This window comes from Muntiacus reevesi, chromosome 4 (genome assembly GCF_963930625.1).
Source record: "Muntiacus reevesi chromosome 4, mMunRee1.1, whole genome shotgun sequence".
NCBI lineage: Eukaryota > Metazoa > Chordata > Mammalia > Artiodactyla > Cervidae > Muntiacus > Muntiacus reevesi.
The window spans coordinates 110,775,853-110,788,401 of NC_089252.1; the positions used below are offsets into that span (position 1 = coordinate 110,775,853).

Consider the following 12,549-nt stretch of genomic DNA (forward strand, 5'->3'; position numbering starts at 1 on the left):
TGGAGCCCAAGACAATAAAATCTGTCCCTGCTTCCACTTTTCCCCTTCTATTTGCCATGAAGTGAGGGGACTGGATGCCATGATCTTCGTTTTTTGAATGTTGAGTTTTAAGCCAGCTCTTTCACTGTGCTCTTTCGCCGTCTTCAAGAGGCTCTTTAGTTCCTCTTCACTTTCTGCCATTAGAGTAGTATCATCTGCATACCTGAGGTTGTTGATATTTCTCTTGGCAATCTTGTGGGGTTGTGATTCATCCAGCCTGGCATTTTGCATGATGTACTCTGCATATAAGTTAAATAAGCAGAGTGACAATATTCACCCTTGTCACGCTCCTTTCACAATTTGCATACAGCAAGCATTTTTTTTCCCCTACTAAATGTTTGTTAGCTCAAGAAAATCAGTAACAGTAGATTTAATTTGATTCAAACCCATATTTTGGGGATGAGATGGGGCTAGGGATGGAGGATGGGGTTTAAGGACCTGGAATGTGGAGTCAGCGTTGGAATCTGTCTTCCCCTACCAGCTGTGTGGCCTTGGGCAGGTCAGTCACCCTCTCTGAGTCTTAGTTTCTTTCTCTGTGAAATGGGGGTAATAATAGTTACTCAGCACTATCGTTGAAAGCATCAAATGGGATCACAAGTATGTACACATTTTCTAGCAAAGTTCCTGGCAAAGTAAGTCCACAATAGGTGGATGAGTATTGGAAGCTGTTAGGAAAACATTAAGAACCAGAGGGGTTAAATGAATTGTCCCAATTAATACAATGAGTACTATTTATTCAATTGTACTACAGTGTGGGGTATGCGTGCTTAGTCATATCTGACTCTTTGCAACCCCCTGGACTGTAGCCTGCCAGGCTCCTCTGTCCATGGGATTCTCCAAGCAAGAATACTGGGATGGGTATCCATTCTCTTCAGGTTGCAACAAAAGAAGCCACTGCAATGAGAAGCCTTAGTACCACAACTACAGAATAGCCCCTGCTTGCCACAACTAGAAAGAAGTCTGCCTGGAGCAATGAAGACCCAGCTCAGCCAAAACCAAAAAACCCTATGGAAAAAAAAAAGATGATGAAGAGGCTAGCTAGGGCAGAGAGCTGAGTCCCAGGCAGCCGCTGTTCCTTCACCTCCAGCCTGGAAGCCAGGAGATGGGCCTGGTCTTTGCCCTCACCTTGGGGAAGGATGGACCTCTCTACCTGCTGGGCTGCCACCTTGGGCAGGTGGAAACATTTTCAGGCAAGAGCAACAAAAAAAATGCACTACTCCTGATATATTCAGGGAAATCATCTATTGGATTTTAGTTCAAATATCTCTCGAGGTGGAGTCTGTGCACACAAAGGCTTAGATGAGTCTGGCCACCTCCCATCATGCCAGGTGTCTCACCCAGGAGTGGGGCAGAAGGGCGTTTGGGAGCTGAAGAAGATACCTTGAGGTGTGAACTCAAGTTACTCAGTACTGCTGTGTGGGAGTTGAACTCTGAAATGTTTTGCCAAAACTACTGCAGAAGAATAATAAAAGGAGGGAAAGAAGAAAGGGATACAATCCTCGTAATGATCCCATTAAAAGGAGAACCTCATCTACCAATTTTCTAAAGCCATTGTTTTAGAACCAGGCCATGTGCTCAGCTCTGTCCTGTGTTTGGCCAGGGGTGTTTAGCACACGCTGCAGTGAGGCAGCCAGAGGGAAAACTGTTTGGAAGAGACTTACAGGAAGAGATCTGATTGCTGAGAAGCATGGTGGTGGGACCTCCCCGCCTCCCTTCCAAAACCTTTCTTGAGCACCACTTACATGCTGGCACTGGTGCCGGTGGGGACGATGATGAGCAGCCTGCCTGGGCCCTCATTCTGCCCACAGCACACGGAGGCTCAGGCCTTGAGACAACTTGCTGGCAATGGAGGGGGTGAGACTTGCGTCTAGGCCGTTGGAGTCCAAATCCACTGTGCTGGGAAAAAGACCAAGCTTTGGACGGCCAGCACTTGGCAGCCTGAAAAGGTGTGTCTGTGGTTTCCTGCTCTTCTCCATCCTCTTTAAAGGCCCTTCTTTCTCATCACTCCTCCTCTTCCCAGCAGAGGCCCCACCCAAGGAGGAGGCTTTTCTTCCCTGTGGGCAGGAAAGGGCTTACTTGGCTTCTTCCAGGGCCAAAGGGAAAAGTGGCTCTTCAATAAGAATTATCCAATCTACTTCATGATCTCCAGGAGCATGTGTATCTGTTGAGTACCTATGGCTCTGAGCCTCCTTTTGGCCATTTTTCAACAGTGGTTGGAACAACTCACTTCCCAGTGATAGCACCTGCCTCAGTGATTGATAGACACCAGGGGAAGGGCCACATCCATTTCAAAGAACATCAATCAGGTCTGCCCACCTAGCAGTTTCAAGTTGGAAGGAGGCTGGGGACCAGTAACACGGCCATCCTGGGAGATGGTGCAGTCTTCCCAACTCTACACACTAGATGTGGTCTCTGGCCCTGCAGACCAGCGTGCACCAGGCCAACTGTCATTCCTTCTCCTAAGAAATGAGATGAGGCACAGCTGAACTCAGAACTAGCTCCAGATAGCTGTGCAGAGTGATTCTTGCAGAGAAAACAATGAGTTTCGTATGTTTCCCTGTGAAAGGTTGTTGCTGAACCACGAAAGATGCCAGGATTCTTGGCCTCTGGAGGAGAAGAAATCAATCTGGGGCCAGAGACGAGGCTTGATCGCTCAGAGCTTTGGTGTAATAAGGTTTTATTAAAGTATAAAAGAGATAGAGAAAGCTTCTGACATAGACATCAGAAGGGGGCAGAGCCTGGAAATTGACTCTTACCTGTCTGGAGTGCACATCACCTATTGCTATATTACCTGATGCTTCTACCTTGGGGCTTTTAGAAGCTCATGGAGTTACAAGGCAATTAGTTTTACCTTCCTTTTTGGACTTCCCTCCTTCCCCTGCCCAGAGAGGGAGGAATGTTGGACTTGGGGTGACTCTGACCCTTGGTTAGGCTGTGCCTAGGCTGGCAGAGATGAAGCCAAGACCGTCAGCAACTGTGAGTGGAGACAGAGCCAAAGCTTTGAGGGAAGGGTCTTAGGCAAAGAATCTAACCGAGGCTGTGTTTTGTCGGATGGGGCAGTTGATATTTCTGTTTATAACTGGGATGTGTTTCTATAACTGGGACACACTTCAGAGTGGGAAACACCTTTTATCTAAAGGTGTTCTATCCAAGTACTATAGAAAAATAAACATCTTACTTTTCATGATTCCAAACAAAATTTGATTTTCCTCTCATAGCACATGGGTTCTATTTTGATGGGCTAGTCGGGTAAATCCTATAATAATGTCAGTTTTTCTGATTGACGATTACGTGCTGATCTATCTAGTCTGTAGTCTTTGGCTTTTTTTTTTTTTTCTGAATAAAAATAAACCAGAGTGATCTGGAATTAGATAATATTGCACTTGTCTTCTGATTCCTACTGCATGGAGGGCTCCCTGTGCAACTGGGTTGATCTGTGATGGGTTAATTTACATCACGCATTCAACATGATGTAAATTATTAAGAAATAATTGTGTGGCTTAAAAGTGCTGTATCACTTAAGAGAAGAATTGTGACCTCCCTCTTCTGCTTTCTTTTCTTCATTTTATTTTCTCCCCCTGATCAGAGTTGACCTAGTGGGTGAGGTGGGCCAGTCTCCTGGGAGTTGCAGAGGCTCCTGGAAGCAACCACAGCTGGGGAGGGCCCTCTTCTCTGAAGGAGCCACAGACCATACTGAGGTCAGTTTTGTCAAACAGCATGCTGCCTGCTCTTCCTGTCTTTATCATCTTCCCTCTCGATGGGGATATAGGAGATGGTCTGCAGAAGTGTTAATTGTCTTTAATGCAGCTGTTAATGAGAAAGGAGATGATAAGAAACTAGTTCCCTTCTTGCCTTCCTCCCACTGTTTTTCCCTCCCTCCTTCGCTCCCTCCTCCATCTACAGTATCTACAGAGCAGCTCTAGGGTCCCTGGAAGTTTGGCACCCAGGGGTTGAGGATGCTGACAGACCAGTGCGGGAGACAGACAGGAAAACAAATCAGGCTGTTGGAGTGTTATGGGATCCGAGAGACCTGTCGGGGAATTCAGCTCACAGAGCGGTCCTTCCCCCAGAGTAGTTGGAGTAGGTGTGGGGAGACAGGAAAAGTAGAAGGGGAAGGAGGGGTGGAGGCACACATTGTATTAATCACCCTACCCCTTGTGAGATGCTTGTATTATCCCGGCCCAGCTGTACCTCTGCCAAGGTGGATATTGCGTTTTTTTTCTTTTCCATTTGTGGTTTATTACAGGATATTGACTATAGTTCCTTGTGCTATACAGCAGGACCTCATTGTTTATCCACCCTATGTATAATAATTTGTATCTGCCAGTTCCAGCTCTCAATCTATCCTTCCCCTACCCATCCTCCTTGGCATCCACAAGTCTTCTGTATGTCTGTGAGCCTGTTTTATAGACAAGTGCAGTTGTGTTATATTTTAAATTCCCTATATAGGAGATATGATAAGGTATTTGTCTCTTTCTAAATTATTGCACTTTGTATGATCATCTCTGGGTCCATCCACATTGCTGCAAATGGCATTGTTTCATTTTTATGGCTGAGTAATATCCCACTGTATTTATGTGTATATATATGTACCACATCTTCTTTATCCATTCAGCTGTTGGACATTTTGGTTGCTTCCATGTCTTGGCTGTTGTAAATAGTGCAGCTATGAACATAGAGCTGCAAGTATCTTTTCAAATTTTGTCCAAATATCGGCCCAGGAGTGGGATTGCTGGATCATATGGCAACTCTATTTTCAGCTTTTTGAGGAACCTCTCTACTGACTTGTTGACTCGGAAGTCCAAAGATCTGGTCCCATACCTCAACAGGTGACAGCTCTGAAGGGCCATCCCAGTCCTGGAGCTCCCACGGCATCCGTTGAGGCCTGTTACACATAGCGTTTCTGCTGCATAGCAACAGTGCAGTTAACTTCTTCCGGAAGGCAGCTCCCTGAAAGTGTTGTTTTCAGGAGCTCCTTTCAGGAAGCTCCTTCTGAACACCCACAGCTCAGCTTCCTGGGAACCTGACCCAGGACTCATCCCAGAGTAACCATTTTTCCCTGTGCTGTGGTTTCCTCTCGCTTCCTTCTATTTATTGACGTTGTCATCACATAAATCTGTCATGATTTTCACTGAAATAGAGACAACCCTTCTCCATCTAACCACTCATCTTGAAGTAGATTTTTTCCCCCTGTAATTTCATAGTTATCCCTGGCTAACTGCCTCACTCTCCCATGAACACTTCCATGGACCTCACAAATTTGTAACCTCACAAATATAAACATTATAGATAATTCTTGCCTTTACTCTTTACAAAATCTTAACTTCCCATTATAAAATCAATTATGTGAAATTGTAGTTAGCTTAGAAAACAAGATGAAAATTTACCCATAATCCCTCTACTTGGAAATGACGGTTTCAATCTTTTCGCATTTCTTACCTTTTATGAACTCTAGTTGAAGCTACACTATACTCTGCCTTTCTCACCTGACATTGTGTTTTTCACATTTTAAGTCACTAAATATTCTAAAGATGGTATTTTAAAGGTGGTCGTATTGCAAGGTTAAGGTTGAGTTCTTATGCAAGAAGCCCTTCTCTGATGTCAGGCCTCTGGGTCAGCAACAGTGTTTTGAGTGACCCAGGGCAAATCCACCCACTTCGAGTAACAGGGTCAGAGGGCAAAATGCTTTTGAGCTAGTGTGGACACTGGTGTGTCTTTATTGTTTACCATGTGGACACTTTGAACAATCTGTAAGGCTTTTGAGGGTAGAATCTAGAGTCTTCTGCATCCCCTTGAACACCATTTCTCAGAATGTACTTTTGGTTCATGATTTTAGATAGATACAGGTGAACGCTATTATTATTCATTTTTGTTTTTTAAAATTTAGGGACTGGTATAAATTATTCAGGCTTCACAAATGCTATCATTTTGGACAAGTAAAAAGCACTTGAAAAAATAAGTGGATAGATATTCAAGATCACCAGTCACTAGGGAAATGCAAATCAAAATCTTATAAGATACTACTCCATACCCACTAGGATAGCTATTATGAAAAAAAATAAAAGCAGTGCCCAGAAAGCAATAGGGTGCAGGAAAATTGGAATATTTATGCATTGCTGATAGGCATGTAAAATGGTAAAACTGTTGTGAGAAATGTATAGTAGTTCTTTACAAAATTAAAACAGAATTATGATATGATCCAGCAATTCTACTTGTGTGTCTATACATCAAAGAACTGAAAGCAGGGACTAGAAGATATATTTATACACCAATGTTCACATCACATTATTCATAATAGCCAAAAGGTAGAAACCAAATGCCATTAATGGATAGATAACCGAACGTGGTATATATGTATAATGGAATATTATTTGCCCTTTTAAAAGAAATGAAGTTCTGACACATGGGTGAACCTTGAAGACAGTATACTAAGTAAAATATGCCAGTCACAAAAGGATGTGTATGACTACTTATGTGAGGTGTCTAGAATAAATTCATGGACACAAGATAGACTAGTGGTTGCCAGGGGCTGTGGGGAGAAAAAATGGGTTATTGAGTTTCAGCTTTAAAAGATGAAAAAGTTGTGGCAATGGATGGTGGTGATGATTGCCCAATAGTGTGAATATACTTAATGTCACTGAACTTTACACTTAATAATTGGTTGAAATGATAAGCTTTATGTTATGTATATTTTACCACAATACAAAAAATGAGTGAATATAAATTAAAATTTAAGCACAGATGATGTGGCCTAAATAAGGTGGAATGTGAATGTCCAAGTTTGGGAAACACAGTCCCAACTGTGTTCACATTATGGTTAGCGATCACAGCAGTTTCATGCAAATGAGAGAAAGCCTTATTTCAAAACTCTGAGGTCTTTTTAAAAAATTTTTTCCATTTCTGGGCTAAAAATGTTTTGAAGCAATTTGTGGTAAGTAGGAAGGTAGAGAACTGTGACACTTGTTGAGAAACTTGTTGTGCTAGAGTTTTAGTTGGTTCACTTAATTCTAACACGGTGATTTAGTGACCAACGTGGTTCAGACTAGGAAACTGGGTCCCATTGCCAGTAAGTGGCCAGACCAGCCTTCCCCACTGGGCAGCCCACTCTCCAGCTCTGAGCTCTCTTGGTGGTATCTCTCACCGCTTCCTTGCTTATCCCATTTCACCTTCCGTCACCGGATATTGCAAAAAACAAAAGAAAACTCCACTCTTGGAATTTTGCCTCTGTAGGGCATTCATTTGGAAAAACACAAATTATGGCTGCAACAGTATGTAAATAATGGGAGCGGATCTTGTCCCTCCCAGCAGAGCGCACACACCAAAGCCACAGACTAAACTGGCCACCACCTTGAGCTCTTGGCCTTTCCACCTCCCTCAGCTTTAAGCCTGTTGTAGTCATCATGTTCCATATGAAAACAAAAATAATACGCCCTCACTGCGGAAAACAGAGAAGTGAGAGGAAAAATGCGACCACCTAGAAATAACCACAGCTCACACATTGGTCAACGTACTTCCCACTTTTACTGAACAGAACAGATACATATTTTTTAAATGGGCTTTACAATATATGGTTTTATCACTGGCTTACAACTAAACATGCTGTGAACATTTTCTTTTACCACCATTGAAATAATTGCACAGTATTAAGCAATCTTTATATATTGGGGGAATTTAGATAGTTTTTTTTAAAGGAGACTTTATTCTTTTTACAAATCCTTCAGAAAACAGGTACCCTTGTCTCATATAGCTTCCTATTGATGGTAGAAACTTGCCCTTCAACTTAGCCTTTTAACTTGCTTCTCTGTAGCCACCAGATCAACCAAGACATTCATTTTATTTTTTCAAATCTCTCCCACTTGCTCCCACTTTTCTACCTAGTCACCCAGGATACACGCACACCTCCATTACTCTAGCACCCTGTCTCTCACCTTGGATATCTGCCCCCTCCCTTCTCCTCTGCTCCCCTTACAGGTCCTTCCTTTCCAAGATACCATCTTAACTGATGTCAATCAACTCCATTCAAAGCTTTATGCTCAGTTCCACATTGAGAGTAACCTTTAATAATCTGAATTCAGTTGTTTAAAGGAAATTATTTGTAAGCCCTTGGCAGTTACATGTATCAGAAACACAGGAGTTAGGCACTCCTGTGATATGGCTTACTTTTTTTTTTTAATTAGTTTTTTGGAGAGGGCAGGGCAGAGGAAAGTAATTGGTCCTTTAAGGAAATCTTTTTAGGGACCACAGGGAAATCTATTCACTATTTCAAGGAAACTAATTACCATCTCTCAGTTGGGACTTTAGAGAGACAGCCTTTACAGGTCATGAAATCTGCATGACAAATGTTGAAACCAAATGTGGGTTAATAATAACTTTGTATAGCAAGGCAGATGCCAGGGAGCATAAGAGCACACGCAGACGGTGTTAATTCTGGAGTCCTGGAAGCTGTGAGGTGCTCATCCATCACATGGCCGTCTGGAAGGTAGAGACACTTGGTTATTAAAGGAGATTCCTCTGGCACTTTATCCTGCTGCCCACACATGTGACTCATTTACATGAGCTCCAAAGCAGTTAGGGTCCAAGATTGAGTACAATGTGTTTATGGGATCAACAGTACCTACCAATTATGTGCAGTCAGACTCCCCTGAAAAAATATTTTGACAGAAGATGCCATAGGCCCACTGTTAACCTGATCTTTCTCAGACCTGGTCATCTAACCCAGCTGGTGATGCCTGTAATTGCTGGCATGTGGCAGAACTTGGTTAGGCTCTGATGATAAGGAGACAGCACATTTCGGATCCCAAGTTCTGAGGAGAAAATATGGTCCCTACCTATCCAACCATTCCACCCATACCTTCCAATCACTTACCCTGGGTCTGATGTGTATGTGTATTTGTGTGTGTGTGTTTGTCACTCAGTCATGTCCAACTCTTTGCAATCCCATGGACTGTAGCCTGTTAGGCTCCTCTGTCCATGGACTTCTCCAGGCAAGGATACTGGAGTGGGTAGCCATTCCCTTCTCTAGGAGACCTTCCCAACCCAGGAATCAAACCCAGATCTCCAGCATTGCAGGCGGATTCTTTTCTGCGTGAGCCACCAGGAAAGCCCATGTGGGTCTCTTACCCAATGCAAATAGAAAAGACAATCCCTGCCTGGATCGGTGTCCCATCTTGTACTCAATGAAGCATTTGTTTTCATTTTCAAATTGTTGAATATTTTCAATTTCTAACATCTGCAGGGTCAGGACTAGGAGAGCCCTCTGAACTAGGGTGGCCTCTGAAATCTGGTTCAGATTGGGCTAGGGAACAAACCCTTTCCTCTTGTTCTCCTTTATGTCCCTGCCCTTCCTGTCATTGTTTTCCTCAAATCAGTAAAAATCAACAAGGTGAAAGGGTTTTGAGACCAATCACCAGGGAGTGCCGTACAGGGACCTTTTAGGACCCATGAAGAAGCTCCTGTGAAAGGAGAAGGGGGCTCAAATCCTCCCATGGAATTTAAGGACAATACTTGCAGTTGGGTTCCCCCAACCTCACTCTGGGCTTCCCCTGTGGCTCAGCTGGTAAAGAATCCACCTGCAATGCAGGAGACCTGGGTTAGATCCCTGGGTTGGCAAGATCCCCTGGAGAAGGGAATCTGTATTCTGGCCTGGAAAATTCCATGAACTGTATAGTCTATGGGGTTGCAAAGAGTCGGAGATGACTGAGCGACTTTCACTTGCAAATCAATTAGCAGATGGCTGCCTTCACTTGCAATCCCATTCTGGGATGGGCATTGAGCTGCCCCCCACCCCCGGAGTCTGTCTGGGTCTCCCTGCCCAAAGAAAGGAACACCAGAGAGCATCTCTTGGTGTTTAAGAGGCCAAGGCTTTTCTTGTTTATTTTCCTCTACAGAGTTTCACAGCTTATAAAGTGTCAGGGAGACTCAAAGTAACTCTCCACCTGAAAGGTGGCACAACTAGCCAAATACTGAGGAAGTAAATATCAAGGGTGCCAGGATGAACATCCAATCTGGAGTCCTTGATGCTTTTACAAGCAGACCTTTGGCTGACAGTCTCCAGCAAGCCATGTAGTAAGGGGAGAGACCCCATTAACTAAGTGTCCACAGGCCACTAACTAACCTGAGAGGGCAAAAGCGGGGACCCTCTGCTTACCACAACCAGGTAGGAATGACTGAGGAAAGCAGCGAAGCTGGCCATGCCAGCATTTACACATGGAACACTTCCTGGGCAGCCAGGTGTCATGGGGCACAGACCCACAGTTCCTGAGGATGAATGGACATGCAGATTTTAAATCCCCGCTTCTCCTCCCCTCTCCGCCCCCAGCCCCTTTCAAGGACTTACTCTCTGCGAGAGTCATGCTCACAGTTCCGTCCATAGAAAGAGGGAGGACAGGCACAAAAGGACCCCAGCATGCAGGTTCCCCCATTTAAACAGCAGGTTCTGTTCAGCTCCTTACCTGAAATGTAAGAAGAGGTGGCTGAGAGGGGTGGAGGGGCTGAAAAGTGAGTTCCCTTAAAAGGTTAATATGGCGGCAAGGACTTAATCTCCCCAAAGTGTTTGCAGATGTCTAAACATTGTAAATCTCACTGAATAAGACTCTGCTTTTTAGTGTTCCTTTGGCTACCTGTGCTTTTGAGCATAGAAATCTTTTTTCATGCACAATCCAGTGGTGGTACCTGGAATCCCCAGCCTGAAGTGGGATCAGGTGAGGGAAACTTGTGTTCTGCGAGGGAAACTGTGTTCTGTGGTGGGGTGGGGAGGCAGTGTGAAGTACATGCCTGTATTGTCCCCAGAATCAAAACCAGTCCAACCATCCATCTACCCAGCTCCAGAATCAGATGCTCACTCTCTTAGGCGAAAGTGTCAGATACTCAGAAAACACATAAAGGACCACGATAAAGATACCACACTGTACATCTAAGGTGGGTACATCTTACTCTTTTGGATTCCCATGGATGCTACAAACTGGGAAGGCTGGTGACGAATTGCAGGCTCCTCTTGGGACCAAAGGCCATCATCTCTGAAGGCCAGCTCTCCCTGTGACGGACGGGCAAGTTCAAGGTCGCCCAATCCTGAATGACAAAATTAACTCCTTGAGTCTATGTTCCAGGCCACTTGAAAATTGCTAGTGATCAAAAGAACAAAGTCTCTTACCAGTGACTAATCCCAGTTCAAGTGCTCTGGAAAAGGCCATGATCAAAATCACACTAGGAAGAGGAAATCAGACCTCCATTAGCAAAACAAAGCAAATAAAATCCCTTTGAGTTAACACCACAGGCCACTAGGGAGAGAAATCCTACAGCACCACTTTCCTCCCCCCCCCCACCTCTTTTGAAATGATTAATTTATATAACAATCCAAAGAAAGATGATGAGAATAAAGTCCAACTAATTTCCAGCTCTTTCCAATACGTATCCTCATATGCATATAATTTTAAGTGTCTTCTACCTTCTATGTCACATATTTTTCTCCTGCACCTAGTTTTTGTAGTAATTTTAAATGGCTGGATGACATTCAATGTCATTGATGAATCACAGTTCACAAACTATTTCATTTACACCAGTCATTTAAAAGATGTTCAAGGTTAAAAAACATTTCCCATTATTCTTAACGGCTTCCAAATATTGAAAACCTGTCTATAACTTCAACCTTCTCAGACGTATATTTTAAATTTCATTGTAATATTGAACTGTTCTTACAAAAGAGGAGAAAACCACTAGTCATGTCAGGCAGAGCCAGTAACCTGACTGAAGATGATAAAAGCCAATAACAAAGGTAGATGCAACTTTAAGTTCCAGGTCTTTTGGAAAAACAGCAGCACTGTTGGCAGCTCTTTAAAGTTTGAATGAGATGAAATAAATCAACGCAGAGGTACAGAACACGTTTCCTAAGCTGGCAAACTCTAGTAATAAAAGGTTCACACTCAAGATCGGTTCATACCTGTAAGAGAAGCACTCCATCTTCCTCTGGTCTGTGGCCCCTAACAATTTAGAAGGAAAAAAATATTAATCCAGCTTTAATTCACAGTCATTGCCAAAACACCCAAAGGAAAATGTTAATTTCTTGACGTGAAAAAGAGCATTTTAAAGGAAAAGTATCCCAGATGAGAAATATGCTTTCCCCCAAAGTTCTTAGAAGCAGAAGTCGGGCTGTCCGGCGAAACTAGGGTATGCCTCATGGGTCTGTCCTAACAAACGCTTGGACTGCAACCTTCAAGGAGATTTCGCCTTCCTCAGTGGCAAGCCCAGGGGTTGTGGGGACAACCCTCCGGTGGGCGGGGAGGCGGCGGTCCGTTCGCATTACAATGCTTAAACACTCGGGGTGGAGGTGAGAGGCTGCGAGGCGGCCAAACAAAGAGAGAATGGAAAAGGCCATTCTTGTAAAACTGTTGCTAATTAGCCCTAATGTCTGTATCATTAGTTTCGGGTTAAAAATATCAGATTTGCTGTTTAAAAAAAAAAAGGCAAACCAATTACTGTATCGAGGTGGTGGAAAAGTATTGCTTTAATCAGGAA

General features: G+C 43.7%; 1 protein-coding gene across 1 annotated transcript; it reads right to left on the bottom strand.

Moving 5' to 3' along the window:
* Nucleotides 1–8,398: 8,398 nt before the first annotated feature.
* On the bottom strand, nucleotides 8,399–11,994 carry CRIPTO (cripto, EGF-CFC family member). Its single transcript, XM_065935440.1, has 6 exons — nucleotides 11,975–11,994; nucleotides 11,189–11,241; nucleotides 10,972–11,106; nucleotides 10,376–10,490; nucleotides 10,187–10,296; nucleotides 8,399–8,511 (listed from the first exon to the last, which is right to left on the bottom strand). Exons 1-6 carry the CDS (start codon nucleotides 11,992–11,994, stop codon nucleotides 8,399–8,401), a joined length of 546 nt encoding a protein of 181 aa, XP_065791512.1.
* Between the last annotated feature and the right edge of the window lie 555 nt (nucleotides 11,995–12,549).

What these genes read in the sequence shown, in the direction of transcription:
- CRIPTO (XM_065935440.1), bottom strand. Translation starts at nt 11,994, where the DNA reads ATGGAGTGCTTCTCTTACAG. An exon ending in ATGGAGTGCTTCTCTTACAG is followed by an intron (nt 11,242 to 11,974) that starts GTATGAACCGAT and finishes TCCTCTTCCTAG; the next exon opens with TGTGATTTTGATCATGGCCT. An exon ending in ATCCATGGGAATCCAAAAGA is followed by an intron (nt 10,491 to 10,971) that starts GTAAGATGTACC and finishes CTTACATTTCAG; the next exon opens with GTAAGGAGCTGAACAGAACC.